Consider the following 25,835-nt stretch of genomic DNA (forward strand, 5'->3'; position numbering starts at 1 on the left):
CACACATGTATTTCTTTGCTGTCTCACAGACAGAGACTACATTCCTATTCAGGCTTCCCGGGCTGCCAAATTCCTCGTCAAAATCACAACTCCAAGACCTCTCTCAACCTCTGACCCTTCCAAAGAGAGAGTCGAGGATATCTGCTGTCACACCTTAGTGCCTGTACCTGACAGCACTCCCCAATGCCTGCAGAGATCCCAGGTCTTTAACCCAAATCTAGTCTCGCAAAAGCCTCCACAGAAAGAGGACTTTGGGAGGAGGTGGCCTTCCAGATCATCTGTAGCAGCCCAGTCCTCACATCCAACCTCTCTCAAGCTGGGGCTATAAAGACCCACAATACTCTTGGATGTTTTTCCAGTAATAAATAATGTATTTTCCCCTACCCAGGCTACAGTTCTCAGGCTTTTATCTCCCCTGTTACCATATGTTGTTCCAGGGATCCCTGCTAACCCCACGACACTTTCATCTGTCCCCAGACTCCTCTGTATGGCAACATGCCACATGTCAGGAAATCCCACCTCTGCCTGCTCCACAATGGCAAGTAGTGTAAAGCTCTGGTGCTACCCCACTGTCAGCAGGAGCAAAGATGCCTCAATTCAGTTGATTAAATACTCCTGTAACCTTGACTGTAAAAACGATCCCAAATTTGGCATCACTTTAGCCTGGAGGCAAGGGTCAGAGCCCTGGGCTCATAACTAACCTGTCAATTAGCTTGCCCTGCAAGATGGCAGGTAAAAGGTCGATGCCATCAATCTGTCTGTCACTGGGAGGCTGCAGTCCCGCCAGGGAGAGGCTGGTGGTGAAGAGATCCATCACATTGCCCAGCTGATGACTGACCTGGAAAATCAACAGAAGCGCATTTGCAAAAAGACATTCAGTCAAAGGCAAAACAAAAGAGGCTGGTTTGCACCAAAGCAAAAGCATTGCTTCCTGAACCACCTCCTCTGCTAAGGATCTTGGGAGAACATCTCCCTTTCTGGTGCAGTCACCAGCAAACCTCGTATGGAAAGCGTAAAGGAGATGATCCCTATTTCTCCACTTCGAGGGAGCATTTGCATTTTGATTCATCTTTCCATTTTTCTCTCTTCTCTCTACATATCTGCTTTACAGGAGCATGTTCTCACAGAGTTCAACTCAATTTAGCAAATTCCAAGTCATCTGTGGCTTATGAAGATAGGCACTTAAAGCAAAGGAGAAGAAAATCCTTGATTTGTGCTGTCTCTGGGTCATCTGAGAGTCCACAACACCCTGAGAGAGTTCCCAGAAAGCACAGCAATAGATGGGTAGTAACAAAAAGAGCCTGATGACTTCATCTGCAAACCATTTCCAACAATTCAAGAACTGTAAAGTTGTGATATTTTTAGTATATATTTTAATAAGGGAGAAAAACATCTGGGTTTGGCTCCAATGGAGATGTGCAAGCTTTTTTCTTCTTCCTTAATTGGAAACCATACTTATCTCTCTGGTCTTAATTATTTATATTTAAAAACCCTAAAATGTCTGTTCTGACTGATTCTTTCTGAAGCTTTGCTCCCACCCTGCTTGTGCCATGCTACAGTTATCTGCTGGGGGATGCTTAATTAGCTGGCGACGCACTCAACTGAAGCAGATCCATTCAGATCAAGAGCAAGACTCTTTTGCACCGGGATGCAGCAGCACAAGATGTGACAGGGAAACAGCCTTTTCAGCTGTACCCCTTGTTGGGAAACAAGAAACCATCTGATCCAAGCTCACATCTGTAAGTGCAGAAGCACTTTCTGACTGAGATCCAAGTCCCAGCAGCAGCCCCATGAATGTCAGTGTGAACATTACGACGCTGGGGCTATCAAAGCCGTATTGTCACCGAAACCCCTTTCCAGGCACAAACAGACCCCAGCCTGTAAGCTGACACTAATTATTTAAAGATGACAACAAATGATGACATGATAAATGATTTTTTTGTGTGTGTGAGATGCTGGTTCTAGAGGAAGAAGAAGTCTAAAAGGAAAAGGGTGTTTTTTCTGCGATACTGAGCCTTTCATTAAGAGACTGGGCTGAAAAAAGTGAACACAAAGGAAAAATTAAGCTGTGTTTCTTTTAAAATAAAGAAACTGGAGAGAGCAACATGCAGGGGATTAATTACAAGTTTAACATTACAATATCACATTACTTGATTACAGTAATTTCAAATGTTAATGGCTTTCATTCCTCAAAAGGTGCTGGCAGGAACACGTAACACTAAAGCTGTGTGCAAGGAAAGTTCCACAACCCTCAAGAAGAAACCAAAGTGCAAAGCTCTAAGCACAAGAAGCAGCCTGACCATGGAAAGCCTTGCCCAGGAAAGCAGTTGGATCAATTGACCAAGATCAACCTGCCTTGCAGAAGGTCTCAGGCATTGGAGGTTAAGGCTTATTCACAGACATTGCTGCAGCAGGCAGCCTGAAAGAGGCTGTGCTCAGCCTGCCCTTGTAGGCAGAGACAAATAGAGATGAGCCCACAAATCCTTCACAAAAAGCAGATGTATACATGAACTTCCCACTCTGCATGGAGAAAAGGATCTTCTGATACACAGCTGTGGAGAAGGAGTCAGAACTGAGCCCTTGGATGGGGTAACAGAATCCTTGAATGCTGGGGGTGGGAAGTGCCCTGCAGAGCTCCTCCAGCCCCAGTCCCTGCTAAATCCCCTTGATCAAGGGGCATAGGAACGTGTCCAGGTGGGTTGGGAACCTCCTGAGAAGGAGCCTCCACACCCTCCCTGGGCAGCCTGGGCCAGGGCTCCCTCACCCTTACAAGAAATTAGTTTTCTTTAAGTGGAACTTCTGGTGTTCCAGCTTTTGTCCATTACCCCTTCCTGCAGCCCTGGGGCCATTTGGGCAACATGTATGGCTGAGTAGAACCTGTGTCATCTCTGGGATTAGCCATGACAGACAGTGCTCCATGGACCATCCCCTCATCTCTGGTCTCAGGTGTGCACTCAGAAAGTGCACATTAAAATCATGTACACATATAAAACCACCCCAAGCCTCAGCTCACTCCTTACAGAGCTGGGCAGCTTCTGAGCTGCTGGTGAGGGGCAGGCAGTGCTCCTGCTGAAGTCAAGGGGGATTACAAGTGCTCAGTATCTCAGCAAAGATGCTCAGTCCCTCACAGGCTCATCTGCCGGCTAATTTACCCCAAGCATGCCTTAGGAGAGCTGTGGGGTCAGCAGAACACCATCTGCAGAGCTCACAATCTAATAAAGAGGGGATGTGGCAGAGGCCTGCTCCCTGACAACTGCTACGTCAGGGGCAGGCAGGCGGCTGCCTGAGACTTTTCCTAATTAGACCTCTCACAATCTCTACAGCAAATCCAAAAGTGCCTTCCCTCGCCGTGGCTCCATTCCCTCGCCTCAATCTTTTGATAACAGGCAGTAAGAGGCAGTGGCTGACCCGAGACTCCTGCCTCTACCATCACCTCATTTACACATTGCGTTGCCACAATCCTGTGGGGCCACCACGGCCGCCTTGTCCTGGCCCTTATTAACCAGAACCAGACGCAGATGACTCTCTTTAATCATCCAATTACTGTGCTGCTCTCACACAACATTTTTCCGTGAAGCAGAGAAAACTTCTTAAGGAAATTAAATGGCCGTGCCACAGCCACTTGGATTTATCTGTGCTGTGCAGCAAGCACACTGGAGAAGGGGGGTTGGGGTGGTGGGGGGAGAGAATAAAAAAAAGGTTAATATTTATATAAAAACTTTGAAGTCTTTTCAGAGAGAAAGGGGAAAAAATTACCATTTTCTCCTGTCAACAGTGCTTTTTCATTCTAGCTGCTGCTCCCATTTATTTATTTATTTAAAAGAAAGGGAAAAAAAACCCCATCCAGAGAGGGCAACAGCCCAGAGAAAATAAATAATATATCTATAAAAAACCAGGAGTGAGATCAGATACTGGTGGTATCAGTGAGAAACAGCCGGCACCACGCACGAAGAACGGATTTTTCCCCCCCTTCTCCTTCCCCCCACCCCCCTTCTTTTTAATAAACTCTCAGTATACACAGAATGTCTTTAAGAAAATGAAATCCTTTTGCTGTGGGCCACGTCGCTGGAAGAAATAGTCACCAGTGCTGTTATCAGCGCTTTCAAGCTTTAACTCTGAATCAAAGGCGACAATTAATAAAGTCGCCCCCGCCAGGAATGGAAAGGAGGGAAGCTAAATATTTGAAACTGGGTGAACAAATGTCAGGGTGTTTTTAAATAAAATCCTTTTACAGTTATCACAGCGAGCAGACCTGATATCCCTGTCTAATTCAATTTCAATTTGCGCCCCATGGGAGATAGTGAAGAAAAGGTTGCAATGCTGTCGTTGGGTTGATATGTTCTTTTCTCCTTCAGGAAGCAGGCACGAGAGAGGGAAGGGGAGGAGGGTGAAGGGAAGAGAGGAGGAGGATTCAAATACCAACAGAATGTGATTCTTTCTGGGTTTCCCCCCCCCCTTTCCAGCTGGATCCTTCCAGAAGGCAGATGTGATGTGGGGAATGCTGAGATGCTGATTTGTTGTGAATTCACCTGGAAAACGTCGCTGAGGAGGAAGCTGCAGAAAGGCTGCTGTGTGTGAATAAATATTCCTGATGGGGGACCAGAATCTACTGAATGTTGATGCCAAGAGCAATGTGCACTCCTGAGGCATCCCTCTGCCCCCAAACCTGTGAATCAGCCAGCTGCACCAATGATCCGAACCCCTGTCAGCCTGGCAAGTGCTCACCATCCTGTCACCTAACTTCAATTTAAATCCAAAGGTACTCCTTTATTTCAGCAAACAAATGTATACTGTAACAGAGACAAAACACCCATCCTATATATCAATAGGATGATTAATATACTGCCAGATTCCATCAGAGGAAGGAGCCTTCCACCCAACCACTGGATTTCACTGGCCAGAGACACAAATCCTCTTTTTCTGGCTGCTGTTGTGCCAACTGAAATGGTTACTGGCCCTCTGCCTGCTCCTCAGAACCTCCACGGCTGGGGAGGAACAACCATTGCACCAGAAGCAATCCCAGTGCAGGAAGGAAGAGTTGATCCTTCTGCTTTGTGTCTGGCACTCCTGAGAAGCTTTTTGCTCCCAGCCTGGTTCAGGGCTCCCAAGCCTTTATTTCCTTCAACTCTTTTGAAAACAAAGAGCAATGAGAGACTCTGAAACCATTTTTTCCACGGTTTATAGGTTTGTGGACTACCCAGGACATAGGCTGACTAGTTCAAACTTGCAGTCAAGATGATGTTGAAGCTACAGACTCCATTATACACAGAAAAGAAGCCAAAAATGTACTAGCAAACACATGTCTTTTCACTTATCATGTCAGTGAAAGAGGCAATTCTGAAGCAGTAACTACAGGAGCTTTCCAGGCCAAGGTAGCGTGAGCTGCATTAGACAGAAGCAATGCCAAACCTCTCACCTGTGGTCAGTGCTGCTCTGGGTACCAGTGCTGGAGCCTCGATGGCAAGAATACAAGCAGAAAAGAAATATAAGTAGCTATCACATATTCACTCATCAGAAGCATCAGGTGGGGATGTAACTCGGAGCAAAGCAGCACATCCTGAGGCCAGAGCTCGGAACAAGCTTCCCAAGGTACCCGAGTGGAGTGCAAGAGGACATCTGGGTGTGTAACACCTGCATGTGCAGATGTTTGGCTGGCAGCATCGTAAGCTGGAGCCCAGGGTAGGATGGATTTCAAGTTAAGTACCTGCTGAAATGCCAAGGATGCTGTCAGCAGTGGTGAAGGGGACTGTCAGGCCCCTACCTGTCCCAATAAGCCTCAAGCACCGTCTCCAGCTCGCTGAGCGTGCACAGGCTGCTGGTATGGGTCAGCCCACCCTTCTCTGCAAAACTCTGCACAGGAATGACTGCTCAGAGGAATTCAAACAGCAGCTTCAGCTGTGGCCTCAGGCAGGAAGCCACGCATCACACCAGGCTGCTGAAAACCTTTGGCACCACATAAAGCTTCAGGGCTCCACTACATGCACCAGACTACCTGTGAGTAGTCAGTCACAGTTAGAAAAGCAGCAGGCACAATGATTCCTCTACCCGTGTTCCTGATTATCCTCAGAGTTACTACAATGGAAAGAATGTTAAAAGTGGGTGTTTACTTGTCCCCATTTACAATGCATGTTTACTTTTAGCACATTATTTAGTTTGGACATGGAAAACAAAACAGTCAGCCTGAGTTTCATGTTCTCCTATGCTAGCCCAAGGCTGTTGTGCTTGGCTTGTAAAGGCTTTATGGAAATGTTGAAATTCAAACAAAAAAGAGACTGCTTTCATTTCAAATTAAAAAAAGAATAAAACATCTCTAGTAGCTTTTGTGAACTCTTTAGAAATTGAACCAAACCAGCCTGCTGCCCTCAGCTGCAGAGCTAAGCTGTCTGATGGCTTCCTCCTAAAAGTAAATGATAAATTATCATTGTCCTGACTCAATGAAAACACCAAAAGGGAAGAAATGTTTTATTTATGAAGAGTTTGCAGTCTTAAGCACAGTGCCCAGTTAATGAAGTATCACTTTCTGCAGGGATGAGAGATGCTCACAAAGGGGAGGAAATCAGTATTATTTAGTGTGAACCCTGCCTGCAGAAGAATTGATTGCATCTTTCTTTAATGAGATCTGGGACAAGGGAGGCTGGTAGTGCCACTGGAGGATTATTTGGAGTGATCATATCTGAATTTGTATACAGGCAGGAAAGAGCAATAGTCTGGTGTCTAGTTCTCCCTGGGTGGAACTTTTATCAAATACCAAAGTGAGAGCTGTGAGGGTTAAATCACTTGATACTTCAGGGCATGCAGAGCATCTGTGGGCAACACGTTCCTGCTCTAGACTGGGACACAAGTGGCAACATGTCTTTGTGCTCCAATTTGTTCCAACACATAACACACTGAAAACACTGTGGTGCAAAGGAGGAAAGGGTTTAACTAGAGCAGGAAGACAGGGCAGAGTGCTGGGTGCTCACAGAAGTGTTGATCATAGACACTCTAGATGCAAATTAGCACTAATGACCAGGAATGGCATTGTTCTCTAGGGGCATCATTCAGCTCCTTACTTAGGCTAAGTGCCCGGACCCACAGGTTGGGCATGTTAAAAGTCTGATCCAAAGCCCACTGAAACCAGCAAGAACAACTCCATTGACTTCAGAGCAATCAGAATTGTTCAATGCAGGTACTCACCCCTCCTGCAGGTATATGCCCAGGCCACCAAGCAATAGCTGGCTCTCTCATGCCACCTTCAAAGGTGGTTTGTTTGCCACACAGAAAACGTCCATTGCTTCCTCCTAGGGAGAGAAGAGCCGTAAACCCCACGAAACACCAACATCGAACTTCACAGGCACATTGTCAGCCAGGAAGTCTTTTGGGCTAGTTTTAAATTCCTTTGTTATTTCTGCATGAATGTTTCTTCAAATAACATGGCCAGAGCTGGTTTGGCTGTTGGGGGTTTTTTGGTCATGTTGGGTTTTTTAGGAGTGTCTTTTCAGGTCAGGAATAAAGTGAATGTTAAACACAACTTGCTATCAACCAACCAAAGGGAAAAAAACCCAAACCAAGCAGAAAATAGTGGCATTTTCCTTCCCTTTAAGCATGTTAACTGCTGTTGTAACCAAGGGAAACCTGAACCTTTCCATCAGAATTAAAGTACCAGAGCAGTATTAGATGCAGATACAAGAGTGAGGAAAATAAGCCGTGCATTCCCTGAATGTTCACTCTCAGAAACAGCAGCAATGGCTGGGTTTTTAACCCAACCTTGTAGTTGAGCTTGCTGAGCAAACAAGGAGGTCTCGTGACTGACTCCAGGTCACACAAAGGCAAACACAGTGGTTCAGCTGAAATCAGGATACTCCCTGCTCTGTGGTGCAATAACCACGAGACAGCCTGCCTCCAAATAGAAGAGAGTGGGTTATCAAATCAATTTGCAGTGACTCTAGGAGAAACAATGATCCAAACAAAAGAAAACTTGTGAAGAAACAAAAATACTTTTTCTTCTTGGTATTTTTCATGACAGCTAAAGAAGGAGGGACCCTTGAACTCTCTGGAATTACTCAGAAGGCTTCAATATGCCTTTGGCAGATGGAGAGTAAACACCCTGCTAAGTTATTGTGCCTGGTCCCAAATGCATGTTTAAAATATTCACCCCCTGACAATGGAGCTCAAAGTGGGAATGCACACAGGTAACAGCCATGCTGGGTTAGGCCAACAGTCCACTTAGGCAAGGATACCTCCTCCAACGAGGACTGGGAGGAATGAACATAAGTTAACATTGAACATAAATGCTCTGTGATTTGAGGCTTCTCCTAACTGCATAAAGGAAAACCCCAGGTCTCTTTCTTCCCCCAGACACGGAGATGTAAGCCTTGATTTCACAGCCTCAGCTCAGCTTTGTTCCTCTGAGACTCACCTTGTTTAGGAGCTGAAATGAGAGCAGCTCCATTGTCAGAGGTGAAAAACACAAAAGTGTTCTCAGTGATGCCCAGCTTCTGAAGGTGCCTCAGGATTTTGCCGACGCTATCATCAATTTCTCGCACGGCATCCCCATAGCTGAGGCCAATGTAGATGCAAAACATTAAAGGCAGCAAAAGAGAAGTGTCACACAGCATTGCAGTCAGCCACCCTGTTTTTAGTGGATGTCATTGGTACCTGCGCTGCAGAAACACTTTCCTTATGCATGGGGTACTGCCTGTCATTGTGAACCCTGTGTCCCTTACCTGCAGAGAGCAACCTCTCTTGGCTGCTGGGAGTTGGAATTTGTTCAGATATGAGCCACTCTTGGGCAGAGATCAGCAGCTGACAGAAATTTAGCTACAAAGTGCTCAAATATAGCAAAGCCCCTTTGCTATAGACTTGAGTTAATAACACAGTTTTGCTTATGGATGCTGGTTTGAAACTGCACTCTCAGAAGCAAGACTCACAGTATCAGCAGAGCTCTTTGCCTCCTGGAAGTGGTGTTTTTCATCCATGCTCTTCTACTTGCTGGTCTGATTGATAGGCTTTTAAAACAGGCATTAATCATACAAAAGCCTTCCAAAGAATGATCTGTGCCACGTACAGCACTTCATTACTCACACAACTGGCAAAGGAGCTTGGACTCCCCCTTCTCCCCTGTTTTAGTCACACAATCTTAATTTTATATTATAGCAAAGTTATTAAAGAAGAATCCAAGCAAAGTCCTCACAAACTGATGTATTTCAGCACATGCACACTTTGGAGAAATGATATAGTTGGATCTAATAAACATTGCTTAGGTTTGCTGGTTCTGCAGCATGAGGTATTAGTTAAAAACACACTCAGCCCAACAAAACAACAAAATCAACACCCACAAAACCAAGACTTACAGTCCTCTCTGACTAGTGCCCAGGAAGGATTTGGAGGCATAAACAGGAGCGTGGGTAGCATCAATTGCCCAGTATAAAAAGAATGGCTGCTGGCTGGCCTGCTGCTTGCTAATAAAATCGAGAGCTTCCTGTAAACAACAATAAAAATGAATTTAAGGGAAGCATCCTCTGCCATTTAAATCTCTCCAAAAAAAGAAGCATCAAGTCACTGTGGCTTAGAAATCAGCATTAAAATAGACAGTACCTGGAGGTAGATCTGAGTCAAGTTGGCTTCACCTGTCTTCAGATCAATTTTGAAGTCTTCGTAATATCTTGAGATAAAATGAATCAGAGAGAGAGAAAAAAATCAATCCTAAGGAATAAACAACGTTAAAAGGCTCTTTTTCCCCCTTCTTTACTTGCTGTGTAAGTAGGTGACAGGTCACAGTTGCTAGTCAGAAAACTCTTTTCAGACACTAAAAAGGATGTCACTGTGCTTTTTCTTATGGGAGAAAGCAGTGAAACATCTAGACCCAAATTAACAATGACTGCAAGTTTTGGACAAACCTCAGCTACCAGCCTTCCACTGTTAAGCTATCAGAACATGGGTAAGATGCTTAAAGATCCCCCTTCAGTAGGGAGTTGTTTGAAAGACAAGTAAAAGTTTCAGGAGTAGAGCACAACTTCCAGGGGAACAGAGCAATCCTGGAATCAGAACCTGAGCTGCTCTGAAAACATTATTTTGGAAGTATCTTTAGACACCAATTAAGCAGGAGGAGAAAGAATAAAGAGGTTTTTCAGTACAGAATGGAAGCAGCTTCCGAGAGAAGTAGTGGAGTGAAATGATCACAGGAAGCCTTCAGGGTGCAGCAGGATAAGCAAACATCTCTGTGAGGGAGGCAGTCACATCCCTAGACAGTCCACATGCCACTTGCAGGTTAGCCTCAGTACTCAGACCTTTATTAATCACCAGAATCAAACATCTAGCTTCATATTTCATGAACTTCAACTTTACATTTAGATAGCAAGGCAGAGATAAGGAAGACAGGGTTTCTAGAAAAAAGTGGTTTAGGAGATTAAAGTTTAGTAGTCAGCTACCATGCCTAGTCTCCAAGGGCACCAGTGTCATAGAAGTGGGTTGGTATTGGCTTTAACTGGAAAAGTCAGAGGGCCACAATCACAACTGGGAAGCAGCAGGCACTGGCTAAGTTAACAGTGCTTCAGTATCCTTTGCTGTCAGCACTGCCTTTGAAACCTCTTCCTCCCCCAGGGACCACTATCCTTCCTTCCTCTCCTAGATGTAAAATTCACATATCTCCTGACAGTTAATCTATATCTCCCCATTCCTGCCTGTCTTGTGCATTTTCCCACAAGGCTTTCCCTCAATTCCATCTTAGCCCCCCTGCCAACCATCATTCAGGCCTTGTAAGGCTGGACATTGGCCATCCCCTGACTAGTGGGAAAGCTCAGTTCAAAAGTATGAGGGCAAAGCAAGAGGTGAGATCCTGGCACAGGATGTTGCAGAGTCCAGAAATATGAATGGGTTTAGAGAAGAGACAAGATTAGTTCATGGAGGTTAAGTCAGTGGCTATTAAACCTCTGGACATATCCATCAGTTTAGGAAAATGGACAAACATGTAAGGGAAGGACCATTCTATACATCTGTTTTCTTATTCTCCATTCTACAAGCCTTCACTACTAGTGGCCATCACAGAGTACAATGGATTAAATGGGCCTTGTGCCTGCCCCAGAAGGGCTGTTCACGTGTTTCATTAACTCTGACAAGCATCTTTCCTGCACTGGCTTCCTGCTGAACTGCAGGGCATTCAGGGCACTCTGTATCACGTCTCAGATCATGTATGAGGCAGGACATGCTATAAAAGTCCTCTGCATGAGGTGAAGCACCTGTAAATCGCTGCCCAGTCAACTGAGTCTGTAACTCTGATTCTGAAGCAGTTGTTATTTTTGCCAAGCCCTTTTCACTGAAATGGGTTTGCTACACTAGCACTTATCTCCCAGCACTGTAATGTCAGCAGGGAAAGCAAAGAAAATAACATTACCAGGCAAGCAGCTGAATTACCTGCCAATCATTTCCCAGTCCCTATACACAGGGATGTTGGGGAGCGCTCTGTTGTCGAAAGGTCCGAAATGGCAGTTTGGAGACCCAAACCATTCATCAAACCCATGCTTCAGGGGGTGGAACTGGGGCCTGTGACCCAGATGCCTAGGAAAACAAAAAGAAACAGATGAGTTAAAATTCTGCTGCAAAGCAGCAAATAATAATCTCATCAGGATGGCATGCAAGAAAACAATCTCTGCCTAGGCAGGAGAACTTCAAGCATTTTAATTAAACAAATGACTGCAGAGCATTGTCTTGATCTTTCTCACACTTGCTGCAATGCATCCATGCAGACTCACTCCACTGCTTCCACACCCCCCTTTTCAGTCTCCTCTCCAATCTTTGTTTTCCATTATTTCCTTCTGTTGGAGTCTTCTCTCCTGCTGGTCTGACGACTTGTACTGATGGACTACACTGCCCAAGGCCATTGCAGAGGCACACAGAATGTTTTCCTTAAGGTTTCTAATCTACAATAACTCATTTCTATACCACTAAGCTGTGAAAGCACGAGGTAAAGCTCGTGAAATGTACCATTGTACCTGCATTCCCCTTATGGAGTATTCATGCTGTCAAATGGTACAGAGAGACCTGAATGTAAATGAGTTCTTTACGTGCACATGTGAGCATAAAACATCTTTAGCTACTCCTGATGACATCTCCATTCTACTATGCAGCTTGAAAATTCTCCATCCTTCACTTCAGGATGAAGCTCCTCTCTAATCTCTAACTTATATACTGAAATTCTACCTTGTCTTCCTTTGTACTATCTTGAAGATACAGAGTGTCCATCCTCTTGCAGTCTCTAAAGGGGATTTTTGTAGCTAAATATTTCTTTAACCATCCAGCTTCCACTCACAATCCTCCATCTGCAACCTGTCCATTTTGTGCTATCACCTTCTGCACACTTTCTGAACATAAGGGGCATAAAATGCATTACCTGAACTATAATGATCCACAGTGTTATTCTGAGCTATTTAAAAATGATTTATAGCAGAAGATAATCATCATTCCAGCTATCATCATACTTCAGTGATGTAACTAACTCTGCAAGCCTCATCTGCAGGATTCTACCATTTCTTCCTTTATACTCATGGTAACACAAAGCTACTCCTGGCTGCTCCTACAACAGGGGGATGGACAAAACTGTTTTATTCTAAGAAAGTCCTAAGAGAACTTCCAGAGGAAGAGGCTTGAAAAAAATGACAGGTAATTGCTGAGATGCAGACTGTTCTCTCCCTCTCATGACCCCAAAAATAGAGAAATATTTCATGTAACACAACAGACTCTAAAACCATCATGGAAAATAGTTGACTTGACAACAGAAATAAACTGAGGAGCTTACTGTCACAGCACACCCCGAGAGATGTCGAAGGGATACAAGTGCCTTTTGCTGGAAAACTTAACCTCTAAAAGCACTGCAGTTCTGTGTGTGCTTAGTCTGAGTGCTACTGCACTGTGCATTTCCTCCCACCTTGTTGGGAAGCAGGTGGTGTGAAGGCTGCTGCTGCAGAGCATCACCTGGGTGCACATCGACTGTGCACTGCACATTCCCATTTACCCCGCTTCTCCCTACCAGCTGCAGGTCCTTCCTGATTTGCTCTTTTCCAGATAAGTGCCTGGAACCAATCTGCCTTTGCCTTGTTTATTTCTTTTCCCTGGGTGTATGAATTTACATTTATTAGCACTGAACTGCATCTTATTGCATTCACCCCACTGATCCAATTCTCCATGGCCACTCTGCTGTTTGGATTTCTGGTAATAAATAATTCCCTCTCTTAAGTTAGTTTGCTTTCTTTCCAAATTCAGCATCACTCTCCTCTAACTAGTTAATGAAACTGTTAAAGAAATTGTATCCCATTACTTTCCTAAACAGTATCCCCCCGATGCTACTCCTGCTTGAAGTCTCTTCATTAACAATTACTCTGTTAACCAAGCAGTACTCCTTTGGTGTCTGTGTAGTTTTGGAGTTGCTGTTTAGGCATTTATTTATTACAGCACTGTTCCAAACTGTGAATCAACTGTTCAGAGATCCCCAAGCCCCATGGGATTCCATTACAGCCCACAAGCACATTTGAAATTCAAATGCTACAAAAGCACCAGTTTCAAACTGTTACACTGGTAATTCCACCATGTGTGCTTCATCTGAACATCTTCCAGGTTTTTCCTTCCAGATTCTTCACAGGCATCACAAAACATTGGTTTTTAGAAATTCTTTTGTACTGTGGAGTCTCCTTCCCTGGAGAAATTCAAACCCACCTGGATGAGTTCCTGTGTGACCTACTCTAGCTGGTCCTGCTCTGGAAGGGGGGTTGGACTGGATGAGCTTTGAAGGTCTCTTCCAGCCCTTAAGATTCTGTGATCCTCCACAAAGATTATACTGTACTTCCACAAAGTCCAAGGACAATAGCCACAGTGTATCAGATCAGCCCTCTAGGTCTCTTAATACACCTGGCATCAGCTATCCCAAAGCAGTCTGTCTCTATCCACCCTGACCTACACTTGATGAACAATGTTCAGTGCAGCCCTGGAAATGGCTGCATCTCTGTTTTGACATCACACACTTCTACTTCCCCCTCTGCCCCTCAAAAAAGCAGCTTTCACAATTTAGTCTACTCTCTTAACAAAAAACTCCCAATGTATAGCAGAGGCCAAAGATAAAAAGGATGTAAGTGCTGAAGGCAAGTTCCAACAGAACATCTTGGTGGTTTTTGATTAAGTAATGTGATACATGGATGAAAGCACACAGAGTTGAAGTACTTTTAAGTATGTATATACACACACATATAAACCTCTTCAACTCTTTGTGTGAAGATGAATGTATGTACTTGTAATGATAACACTCACTTCAGAAACTGATCACAGCGGGGGGGGGGCAGATCCACCCCACATTTCAAAAGCCAGACATCTGAGCTTCAAAACACATTCCTTCCCCAAGGTTCAGGTGGATCCTACTGCTCCTTCACAATACAGAAACACACACACTGACCTCTCAAAGCCAGAGACCTTAAAATAAGTTTACCATTTGCCAATGATCTTGTTGACATAGCCAGCTTTCTTCAGCAGCTCTGGCAGCAGCAATTCCGAATCTGGGATTCCTCCTACTATATCCTGTGGTGTGTATGCTGGAGAAAACAAACAAAACAAAGTACTTCTGACTCTTAGAGCAAACAGCTCATGGCTAACCCATCATTAGAAGCATTATCACTGGATCAGAAATTGCAATTAGTTTGAAGTCTCAGCAATGTCACTCTTTGTGTCCTCCCAGGTCATGGGATGAAGGGAATAAGTTGATCCAGGGAGATCAAAGGGAGCTCTCCACCCACTTGCACACTATGGCTGATAATAAAGGGGGCTGCTATGACAGAGTGAAGGCGAGACCCATGACAGAGAGGAGTCAGAAAGGAAGTACTTTAGTTATGCATTGGGCTTGCCTTTACCCTTGCAAATTTGCTTCATATTTGCTAAAAGGAAGGCATTTTTCCCTAAATCAAATGATCTATAAACTTGCTGAGACTGCAAGGCCTGAAAGAAATGATATGCCTCTCACAACCCCCAGTTCTCTGGCCCTTAAGAATCTAAGGTGTGGCTTTGGTTAGGGCAGAGACAGCCCAGCATGCTGTTGCTGACACACAGGGTGAATCAGTACATAGCTGCGGGTTTTTGCCCAAGCACGTGGTATCTGTCACGCTGGAACTGATCACAGGACCCAGAAATCAACCTGGGCATGTTACAAACTGGGAGTGTTCCCTGGAAGCACCACAGGCACAACAGTGCTATGAAACTGCCAAGGCTGAAATGGTTAGAAAAGTGGCTGCTGAATGAAATGTAAGCAGCTTGTTCTTTACTCGGGGTGTTAATGTACACCCCACGTGACTTTCTTTCACCAGACATCAATTAGACTGCCCAGAGGAAACACTTCCCAGCCAGCAGAAGCAAATGGACCAACCAGCCTTGTTTATGTCTCTTAATTTGAGAAGGTTTTCTGCTTGATGAAGAGGAAGCAATAAATTTCACGCCTATTACCAGCAGTTAACATGGTAATCTTTTTGTGCCACTCTGGAAGATCCATGAGGGAGGATCCCTGAGCTGAGCCTTTGCTCAGAGCAAAACTTCCTACAAAGCACAGAGAGGAATCAAGAGAGGAAGGCAAATCAGGAAGGGATCCATACCGTTTCTGGCATGTCCATTTGTGGTGTAAAAGCCATTCCTGACTGGGAGACGGCCTGTCAGCAGTGCTGCCCTTGCTGCAAATCACAACAAATGGTTTATTTCACATGCATTCTCTGCTTAATGTGATACAATATCATTGTATCAAGGCTGAGGAGAGTGCACTGACTGAAGCATGTCAACATCCTTTTACCACAGCCAGCTTCTAAGATCACCCATGTTACAACAGGCAGCGACTCCCCTCTCTAGAGAGCCATGGAGACAGCCAGGTTCTGATATGACACCATTTGAATTATTCCAAGACAAACCTGACTAAAATTCGGCCCCTCTATTAAATTATCCACTACTGAAGAGTAATTACTTTCCATAGTCACTGCAGCAGCCCTCCTATCCCAGCAATTCTAAAAGGAAAGTCTGATGTATATGTGAGAGGAAACACTAACACAAACTGATGACATGCTTAAGGCTAAGTTTTCAGGCTTGCCTGAACAAAAGTCATGTAATAGTGAGGAAGGAGACATCAGATTTGACAAGAGTCAGGTCCTGGCTGCAGGGAACATTTAAACAGATGTTTAAGCATATGCAGTACCACGGCTGGATTTAGCAGGACTTTGGCATATTTTAAATGCCTTTTCTGAGCAAGGATGACATCAGCACACTGCCAGATCGTATCCTAAATGGAAACCTGAGTTAAAAGTCCCTGTTTCTCATTTCTGCTTCAGTTCTTGGCTGCTGAACAGGTTTGAGGAAAAAAGAAAGAGAAAAAGCCCCACCCCACCCTAAAGAAAAAACAATAAGGACAGAAATATCTACATGGCACAGGCCCAAACGTTTCTTTTATCTCACACCCCTTCCCCAAGAGTCTTGCAAGGCACCAGAGCGAAAAACAGGACACAACCTGCTGCCACATAAAAGTCTCCCCAAAGCCAATGGAATCAGACAAACTACAGATGTACATTCAGCAACAACTGAGATGCTGCTCTGTCACCCCGAAATCAAAGATGAAAAAATGAGGCAAGAACACTGAACCATCAGGTCCTAAAAAACCCCTTTAGCTGGCCTGATTCCATCCCTTAAACAGTGCTTTGTAGGGACTGAAGGTTGTAGGGATTTCCAATCAAAACATGAATAAAAAGGGAGCAAAATGCAAGATCAAAGCATGGAATCCAAACACTGCCCTGAGGGTAATCACTGGGTTGGTTGCTAGTTCATGTCAGATGCTGGCAAACATCCCAATCTTCTCCGAAGGTGGCATGTTTATGTGCTACTTCAACACTCAAGTTTACTTACATGGGGAACAGAGGGGATTGGCAGTATAAAAATCCAGGAAAAGCATCCCTTCTGAAGCCATCTGGTCTAGGTTAGGAGTTTCCTTAGAAGGCTCTCCGAAAGCTCCCAGATCACCCCAACCCATCTGTAAAAAGAACATACCAAAAGTACTTCTGACTGTGCCACAATGACAATGCTTCTGGGCCCACATAACACTTTTATTGGATCCCTTCATCTCCCAATTTTTATAGTGCTCATCTCATCACTTAGGGAGTACTTCACAAACGTGATCAAAATGATCTTCAACAAACTGAAGCAGGGAACTGCTACAGTTTGCACTGGTGAATGGGAAGCATGAGGTCAAATGACTTGCTAACAGGCATTAAAGCAGAATGAGGCAAGAACCCTAATGCCTGCACTCTTCCTGAGATGCCTGGGGACTGGCAAGCACACACACAGCAGGGAAGTTACATATGATATGCTTCAAACCCACTTGGATGAGTTCCTGTGTGACCTACTCTAGCTGGTCTTGTTCTGGCAGGGGGACCGGACTAGATGATCTTTCAAGGTCCCTTCCAACCCTTTAAGATTCTGTGACCATTCAGTCCCTGGCTATATGTTTTTAGACCATTGACTCCACGGCTTCATCTCAGCCTTCTACATCCACCCACCCATCTGTTACATGACCAGGAATGCAAGGAAAAGGTCTAAACTCAAAAGCAGTGGCTGCAGGAAAAAAAGTGTTTTCTTTTCTCTGGAGAGAAACCTGACAGAGGCATCACTCTGTTTATCTGCAAGACATTGGTCTCACCCTGTGTCTTCCTCCTAATCCAGAGGGGTCACACACCAGGAGAACCATAAAATTACCCTCACATTGTCTATATTCATTTCTGAGAACTATTACTGGTAATAATAGAAATAAAAGTGACTTAAAACAGAAGGTTCTAGAAGGGAACAACTTAATGAGCAATTAGGCACTGTGGTTGCTAGCGATTATCTTCTGCTTTAAACAAGGCAATAGCTCTCTTTAATACAGATGCGTATCAGGTGAGCAACTGATATGGAGGGTGTAATGTATGGAGATCTTTAGAAAACCATCTGTCTGGTCTCATTTGAGAGTGTAACATTTACACTGCAGTGGTGCAGTTTGGAAAAGAAAAGGGATGGAGAGCTGCAGAGCAGGCTGTTGGGGTCCGAGTGAGGAGCAACTAAACAGTCCCATCTAAAGCAAGGATGTGGATTTACAATGGATTCAGAGGGATCACTCCTGAGTGCTCAGTTCTTCAGTATCTTTATCATCAAGGAAGAAAGAAGAAAAGACTATCACATCCCTCTGGTTCACACAGAGTGGCAGTCACAGAAGGATCAAAGGGAAAAAAAGACCATGGAGATGTATTTTTAATGAACAGCGTATTAAATAAATGAACAGCTCACAGAAGCTGCAGTCAGGATCTGTGCCTCATCATGCCTCGTGTTGTACCAGCTCCTAGAGTGGGGTAATCACTGCACCAAGGAGCTTTCATCTTGAATATTACAAATGCCAGCTTGGGGGGGAGGAATATTCCTGACTGGAGAACTGAGATGGACTGCTAGAGGCTCAGCTGGCCACAAAAAACAGCCTCACAAGGTAACAATCTTGTACAGGGGTGTGGAAGCACTGCAAAAACAACAGGCAGAAAGGAGCCAAACAGGTGATAAGAGCTTGCCCACCCTCTGAGCCACATCCCCACCCTCATTAGCTTCCAGCAGCACACAACACACATCTACTACAAACACATCTGAAAGGTGACATGCAAATAGCAGTAAAACAGGGAGATGGCAGCAACCTGAGCACCTGAGTTGGGAAGGAACATTTCCTTACTTCCAGGCCTAAGGCCACAAACAAGGTGCAAAAGCGAGAAGGCTTTTAATTGGAAACAAATCTGTGATTATTTCAGCTCTTTAATGATTTGTGGCCTCTTGTTGCCCCCATCAGAAAGCACAAATTAGCAGAATTAGTTTCCTTCTTGTGTAGTTTTTCAGGGGGCAAATTTAGGTTTCTAGTGCACTCACTGAAATGGAGATTCTCTGCACCTGCAGGTGCACCTGATTCAGTGCTACCACAACTACATCACTGCTCTAAGAAGATACTGCTACAAACCAAGCCTGAACTTCAAAAACAATGGTTCTATCGAGGTTAAAAACCCACCAAATCACCCTGCTTCTCACCATTTGCCAGCCAGTGGAATCCTTTGCCAAGGCCCCTGGAGTTAATTGCTCACTCCTTAGGAGTGGGCTGCTAAATGAGATGATTAGACTTCTCAGTGAGGTGTTTAGGTGTGTAAGCATCAGTTCCAAAAGGTTTGTGTGTGGGCTTGACTTTATAGATCTGAGAAGCCTCATTGGCTTTCAGCAGGACATCCACACAGGAGGAATACTGGGAGATTTGTGTGTGGTGTCCCTTGTGGAGGTCACCCAGGGCAGCTCTGCCCTGAGGAGGAGCAGGGTGGGAGTACATGGGCCTGGGCCTTCATTTCTTCACCACATTTTACACAGAATCTAGAAAAGACTCAAGCAAGAAGGCACCTGACCAGGATGGCTTTCAAAATTATTCAAATATTCCTGCTTATTTCAATCAAAATGTTCCAGATCATCACATTAGCCCATGAGCTGGGCCTGAATCACTGTGCTGCAGAGCTCTAACAGTGAATCAGGGCACAGACCCTGCTCATGTGCTCTCCCACAGGCACTGGCCTGCTGACAGAGGGAAGAGACAGAATCATGGAATCACTGTGGTTGGCAAAGCCCTTGAAGCTGCTGCAGTCCCAGCCCTCCCCTCACCCTGCCACAGCCAGCACTGACCCCTGGCCCTCAGCACCTCAGCTCCACAGCTTTGGGATCCCTCCAGGGCTGGGCACTCCCCCAGCTCCCTGGGCAGCCTGGCACAGGGGCTGACACCCCTCTCAGGGAAACAGTTCTGCCTCAGCTCCAACCTCAACCTCCCCTGTGGCAACCTGAGCCCGTTTCCTCTTGTCCTGTCACTGGGGAGCAGAGCTTGAACCCCAGCTCCCTGGGGCCTCCTGTCTCCTCTCAGGCTCCTCTTCTCCAGGCTCAACACCCCCATTCCCTCAGCTGAATGAAGCACCCGTTTGAATACAAAGAACATGCCACTGGGAGGAGATGACAACAAACACGGAAACTGACTAGAGGAGATTGTGGCCATCATGGAGAGCTCTTCTCTGCAAGAGTTGGTCAGACAGACCTCCAGGGAACACAAAGAAGCAAACAAATGCTCAAGCCATGCTCTCAAAACACAAGTTTTGCCAGGCACAGAAAGGGCCCTTGAAGTGCACTTAGAAGGAAGATCAGAAAAAGAGTAATTAGCCGGGTCTGGCTCACAGAGACCCAACTCAATGAAGCCTCTGTTTAAAGGCCTCAGCACCAATACAGGTTTGGAACCTCCTGAGAGCTTGGGTACCACCACAGCATCCCCGACGGGTCAGGCACACAGCAGCACCAAACTTCCCTGACATCCGCACCACGTCTCTGACGGCGGCAAGGTGCTGGCACTCAAACCAGGCACCTCAGGAGCCCCTCCACTCGCCCTGTGGACCCTGCCTCACCGGGAGGGCCCAGGAACCCAAGCCCCGCTCTGGGGACAGGCCTTGTTGGTCAGCACCAGCCCCCTCCCCGCCGGCCAACGTCCCTTCCCTCAGCCCTCACAGCCCCGCGTCCCACCGTGACTTCCTCCCTCCCGCGGCCACGACCGCCCTGTCCCCGGGGACACCCTCCCCCGACCGCACTCACGTCGTCCATGAGGAGGAGCAGGATGTTGGGGGGCGCGGAGCCCGCGGCGGGGCCCAGGGCCCAGCACAGGCAGAGCGCGACCAGCAGCGGCCTCGCCATGGCAACGGCCGGCCCGCGCGCCCGCCGCGGCACGTGACCGGCCCGCCCCACGTGACCGCGCGAGGGGCGGCGCCCGGGGCAAGATGGCGGTGTGCGTCGCCGTGATCGCCAAGGAGGTGCGCGGCCGGGCCCGAGGGGGTGTGCGGCCTCAGCGGGGCTGACGGCGGCGGGAGTGGGCGGTGGGGCGTCAGCAGGGCTGAGGGGAGCGGGAGCGGGAGTGGGCGGTGGGGCGTCAGCAGGGCTGAGGGGAGCGGGAGTGGGCTGTGGGTGAGGCTATGAGGTATGAACAGGGCTGAGGGGAGCGGGGCTGTGGGTGAGGGTATGGAGCGTGAGCAGGGCTGAGGGGAGCACGACTGGGCTGTGGGTGCGGCTGTGGGGTGTGAACAGGGCTGAGGGGAGCACGATTGGGCTGTGGGGTGTGAGCAGGGCTGAGGGGAGCAGGTTTGGGCTGTGGGGTGTGAACAGGGCTGAGGGGAGCAGGATTGGGCTGTGGGGTGTGAGCAGGGCTGAGGGGAGCAGGATTGGGCTGTGGGGTGTGAGCAGGGCTGAGGGGAGTGGGGCTGTGGGTGAGGGTATGGAGCGTGAGCAGGGATGAAGGGAACAGGAGTGGGCTGTGGGTGAGGCTGTGGGACGTCAGCAGGGCTGAGGGGAGTGGGGCTGTGGGTGTGGGTATGGAGCATGAGCAGGGCTGAGGGGAGCAGGGCAGAGTGCTGATGGCTCGGGTGGGAAGTAGACTGGGAGCAGGGCAGTAGGACAGGGACAGAATGAGGGTGGGCTGTGGGGTGGTGTCGTGCTGCCAGCAGAGGAGAGGGGTTTTTCCTCATGAAAAGGCAGGGACAAGCTTTGCTGGGGCAAGGAGGCAGGTCAGGCAGCAGAGACACCTTGTGCAAGTGATTCTGCCAGTGGTGTGTGCAGACAGATCCACTCCACAAGCACTGCAAGGTGTAAAGGGTGGCTGTGCAGTGACACCTCCCAACATGAGTAAAATAGCTTCTGACAGCAGCAGCTCTTTGGGTGAAAGCACTCTTGTAGCATCAGCTGTCACTTCTTCCACAGCAGAGTGTCTGGTCCTAGCTTGTGTCATTTGTTCTCCTCAGAACTATCCCCTCTACATCAGGAGCATTCCAGCTGAAAATGAGCTCAAGTTCCACTACACTGTGCACACCTCCCTGGATGTTGTGGATGAAAAGATCTCAGCGATGGGCAAAGCCCTTGTAGATCAGAGGGAGCTGTACCTAGGGCTCCTCTACCCTACTGAAGACTACAAGGTGTATCTTTCTAGTGCCTTTTGCCATGTCATTGTGTGTTCACAAGCTCTTTCATGCCAGGGGCTCCAGGTGATAAACCTCTCTTCCTACTTGGTGCCATGTGAAAGATGTCAGCAGAAGACAGACTTGCTCACAGGCCAGTTTGTCACACAGAGGCTCAGGTCTGGTGCCTTGGTCAGTTCAGCAGCAGTTTCATTGCCCAACCAGATGCTGGAAGGATTTACCTTTAGCCTACATGAGGGACTGCATCATGTACAGTCCCTTCACCTTGCCTAGGCTGGGTGTTTTATGCCCTGCTGCCTGTGACTAGAACAAGGCTTAGACTCTTTCATAACACCAGTGAAAGCAGGAGGAATATGAAGGTGTCTGTGATCAGGTCCCTGAATCCCAGTTGTGCCCAGCATCTCCCAAATCTGTAGCCAAAGCTTCCCCAATGTTTTTAAGTCACCAGAGTGATATTTTGCATTTCTTTGGCTTTTTCTCTGAGTCCCACTGATAGAAGTTTATCAGAAGACCTGGTTTTCTATGTTCTCATTACCTGGTTCTTCAGTTTGGAAGTCTCAGCTCACTCCCACTGGCTGATCCTACAAGATCTCCATCTCTCTGGTTATGTTCTCCCAAACAGGAATCAAAAAGGCGGCTGTGTTATTAAAACAGTTTGTAAACAGAGAGACACCCTCACCAAAACAGATAATGGGAGGCTGCTGCTGGAATCACAGAATGGCCAGCACAGGAGGGAGCTTGACCTGAGCTCTCAGAGATGGCAGATGTCAGGTAGAAGGGGGATGTGGTTCCTGCAATCTCATGTTTTCCCCACCTCATCAGGCCCCTGTTACATGGTGGGCAGAGCAAGGATGTTATGTTTCCTCTCAGCCTGTTTCTTTGGGTACATCCCAGCCCTGGTGTGGGGGCTTTGCCAGGTGCTGGTGTGTCAGAAGCAGGTGCCTTAACAGCTGTGCAGGTATGGCTACGTGACCAACTCCAAGGTGAAGTTTGTGATGGTGGTGGATTCCTCCAACACAGCCCTTCGAGACAACGAGATCCGCAGTGTAAGTGCAGCAAATGAGAGCACAGCTTGTCCCAGCAGTGCTTTCCCTGCCTCCACTTAGGAGTAAAGTGCTGAGAAGCAAAACCAACCACAAACTAAAGAGTAATGAAGCTGCCATCCCTTTCCAGATGTTCCGAAAGCTGCACAATTCCTACACAGACATCATGTGCAACCCTTTCTATAACCCTGGGGACAGGATCCATTCCAGGTAAGTGGGCTGACCCTGCAGATCTGTGTCATCTTGAAACTTGCAGTGTATCTGTGGTGTTAACAGGACCAGGAGTGCCACCCCTGGGGTTGGATGCTCCAGCTGTGCCTGCTCTGACTGGCCCAGGGGGAGAGTTGCCTAACAGAGAACCAGTAATCTCCTGGGAAGTTGCCTTGAACTCTCCCTCCTGCCTCAGAACTGCTGTTGGAAACATCAACTCAAGAAAAGCAATTTCTTGGGGAGAAAATTTTTGCCTGTCATATGTGAATGGGAAAATAAGCTTAGTAAGTAGAGCAGGTTAAAGAGTGAGCAACTGCACAGGGCCATCTGCAGTTCCTCACATCTGAGGGCCTCTGCTCTCCCCATTCCTCATCTGAAATCTCATAGAGAACTCTAATGTTGGAGTTCCTATTGCCTAAGCCAGAAAAGCTTTGTACACTTTGCCAAGGCAGCTCTACAGCCAGGATGAAAACCTGTCCTTAATGACTGTAATGAAGGTGAAGTATTTACCCAACAAAGCATGCTCTAGTTAAAGAACAAACCCCTGCACTCAGCCGAGGGAAAGCCAGCTTCTTAACCAGAAAGAGGCATTGTCAGCCCTTGGTTTTGTTACCAGAGCTCTCCTGTGCAGAGCCAAGAAGAGCCTGTGTTGGTTTCCTTCTCTAGGACCTTTGACAACATGGTGAACTCCATGATGATGCAGGTGTGCTGAGGCTCTGCCCCTTCTCATCCCACCCTTGAGAACCTCCCCCATGTACAGGACTGTGCCTACAAAGTGATGTGTATATATAGTCTTCATTCTCTGCAAGACATTAAATGTGTTCTGTGCAAAATAAACTTGAGACCTGCAAGGTCTGCATGTGTTTCTACTCCAGCAAACCTGAGGACAGCTGAGGAGTCACTGCTCAGCTTTATGCCTTCAGGTAACCTGTGGGAGCCAGCTCTCCCCTCAGGGGGGTGGGCTGGGGCAGCTGGGAGGTTTGTTCCCTGCAGAAATGGATGCAGCTGTGCCTCTGGGTGACTCAGATGCTGCTGGAGAAATTGAGCTTTGTGTAAAAACAGCAGCTGCTGCTGTGCTGGTGATTAGAGCAAGCACAACTCCAGAAACAGCTAAGAGACTGTTACTAGGAATCAGCCTCGACTTGGGTCAGGTGAGCTGCACAGAGGGTCACTGTTCCTCTGAAGCAGGAGCACATCAGGAAGCAGTCCTTCTGCTCAGGGAACTTTCATTCTGACAAGAGCATCAAACAATAATTCAAACACACTTGGGCTGCTTCTCCTGTTCTTCCCTAGCTGGGAGAACTCAGATCTGTGCCTACTTAATCCCTTAGTTCTGGGAAAGGGAAAACTCCTCAAGTCACCCAAAAGCTCCATCTGAACAGCCCCAAGGCTGCAGCCTTTCCTCCTCACACACATGTTCCAGCCCCTCAGCATCTTAGTGGCCCTGCACTGGCCTCTCTGCAGCAGTTCCCTGTCTCTCTGCAGCTGAGGAGCCCAGAACTGGACACAGGATCCAGATGAGGCCTCAGCAGGGCAGAGCAGAGTGGGAGGAGAACATTCCTCAACCTGCTGCTTTTCACACCCCTCTACTCTTCACTGTCCCTGCCCCACAGACAGCAGCCTGCTTCAAGCAGCTCACAAGAATACATAAAACACAGCTAAAAATAATAACCTAGAGCAGGCTGCACAGCTCCAAAGGATCCAAGAGGCTGGAGGGAGCCAGGGCAGGGGGTGCAGTCACTGACCACAGAGCTCACACAGCAGGATCATTTATTTTAAAATGAAGTGACAGTTACAACACTTTCTCAAACAGAACAAATACATTTAATCAACAACAACCTGTCAAATAATGGGAGATGGAAGTGTTCAAAGCCTCTCCCACCATCCAAACAAGGCACAGCCATATGCTGCTGTTCCCAAGCCCTTGTAAATAAAACCCTCCAGCTCTCTTTGCTCAGAGGCAGCAGCTCAGCATTTCCTCTTCCAAAAGAGAGTCCAAACACCCCAAAGTAGGGGTTTTTTTTTGGTTAAAATTAAGTCTCAGGTATTTACAAAGCTACTCATAAAGCCCTAGAAGCAGACACTTTTATAGGCAAGGCAAAGCCAGTCTCTGGCAGCACAGCCCACGCTGGGCAGAGCACAAAACCAACACAACAAAGAGTTAAAGCCACAAGCTTTAAAATAAATGTTGAGATCTTAAAGGGGAGGGGGGAAAAAAAAAAAAAGGTCAGTGGGATTTTTAGCCTGGCAGTGCCCCCCTGAGCTGTGAAAAGCTGCTTTAGGAGTCAGTGGCATCTGTTGCAGCTGGGTTAGAGGACTCCTAACCAAGGATCCCAGAAGATTAGTGTGAGAATTACATAATAAGACTGATTTCACTGTGCAACTCCCTACAGTCACACTACCTGCTGGTGCTCACAGCCTGCCTCCTCTTAAAGGAAAACCTTGGTGTTAAAACAGGCTGTTTCAGAGCTCAGAAACACAAGATGAGCAGGAAGGGGGGTGCCAGGCCATGCTTGGTCCCAGTACCCAGCTCCCACCCTGACCATCAAAGTTCAGCAGG

At 46.9% G+C, this 25,835-nt stretch overlaps 2 protein-coding genes across 9 annotated transcripts in view; one reads left to right on the forward strand and one right to left on the reverse strand.

Moving 5' to 3' along the window:
• The window catches only part of GALNS (galactosamine (N-acetyl)-6-sulfatase), a 53,103-nt gene extending 32,345 nt beyond the window's left edge, over positions 1-20,758 (reverse strand). For 7 of the 8 annotated variants that reach the window (XR_009819729.1, XR_009819728.1, XR_009819727.1 and 4 more), the window contains exons 1-10: positions 20,653-20,758; positions 16,888-17,011; positions 15,600-15,674; positions 14,450-14,552; positions 11,392-11,535; positions 9,577-9,643; positions 9,333-9,460; positions 8,399-8,538; positions 7,177-7,280; positions 702-838 (exon numbers count right to left, since the gene is read on the reverse strand). Coding sequence is in view for 2 of the 8 variants with exons in the window: in XM_062007278.1 (XP_061863262.1) it covers positions 702-838; positions 7,177-7,280; positions 8,399-8,538; positions 9,333-9,460; positions 9,577-9,643; positions 11,392-11,535; positions 14,450-14,552; positions 15,600-15,674; positions 16,888-17,011; positions 20,653-20,751 (1,121 nt within the window). In the remaining 6 variants the exon portion in view is untranslated. Of the gene's footprint in view, positions 1-701; positions 839-5,416; positions 5,708-7,176; positions 7,281-8,398; positions 8,539-9,332; positions 9,461-9,576; positions 9,644-11,391; positions 11,536-14,449; positions 14,553-15,599; positions 15,675-16,887; positions 17,012-20,652 lie in introns of those variants that run through there. The other variant, XM_062007279.1, reaches the window with a different exon arrangement.
• A 58-nt stretch (positions 20,759-20,816) lies between these two features.
• TRAPPC2L (trafficking protein particle complex subunit 2L) lies at positions 20,817-24,126 on the forward strand. The gene is made up of 5 exons (XM_062007357.1): positions 20,817-20,867; positions 21,849-22,021; positions 22,981-23,068; positions 23,196-23,275; positions 23,942-24,126. The coding sequence occupies exons 1-5, from the start codon at positions 20,835-20,837 to the stop codon at positions 23,985-23,987; spliced, it is 420 nt and encodes a 139-aa protein (XP_061863341.1). The 5' UTR covers positions 20,817-20,834; the 3' UTR covers positions 23,988-24,126.
• The last annotated feature ends 1,709 nt before the right edge of the window (positions 24,127-25,835 follow it).

Source organism: Colius striatus, chromosome 14 (assembly GCF_028858725.1).
Source record: "Colius striatus isolate bColStr4 chromosome 14, bColStr4.1.hap1, whole genome shotgun sequence".
Lineage (NCBI taxonomy): Eukaryota > Metazoa > Chordata > Aves > Coliiformes > Coliidae > Colius > Colius striatus.

Bases quoted from the DNA above. Each gene is read 5' to 3' on its own strand.
- TRAPPC2L (XM_062007357.1), top strand. From the start codon at position 20,835: ATGGCGGTGTGCGTCGCCGTGATCGCCAAGGAG. The intron at 20,868-21,848 runs GTGCGCGGCCGG...TGTTCTCCTCAG, and splicing joins TCGCCGTGATCGCCAAGGAG to AACTATCCCCTCTACATCAG. The intron at 23,069-23,195 runs GTAAGTGCAGCA...ATCCCTTTCCAG, and splicing joins GAGACAACGAGATCCGCAGT to ATGTTCCGAAAGCTGCACAA.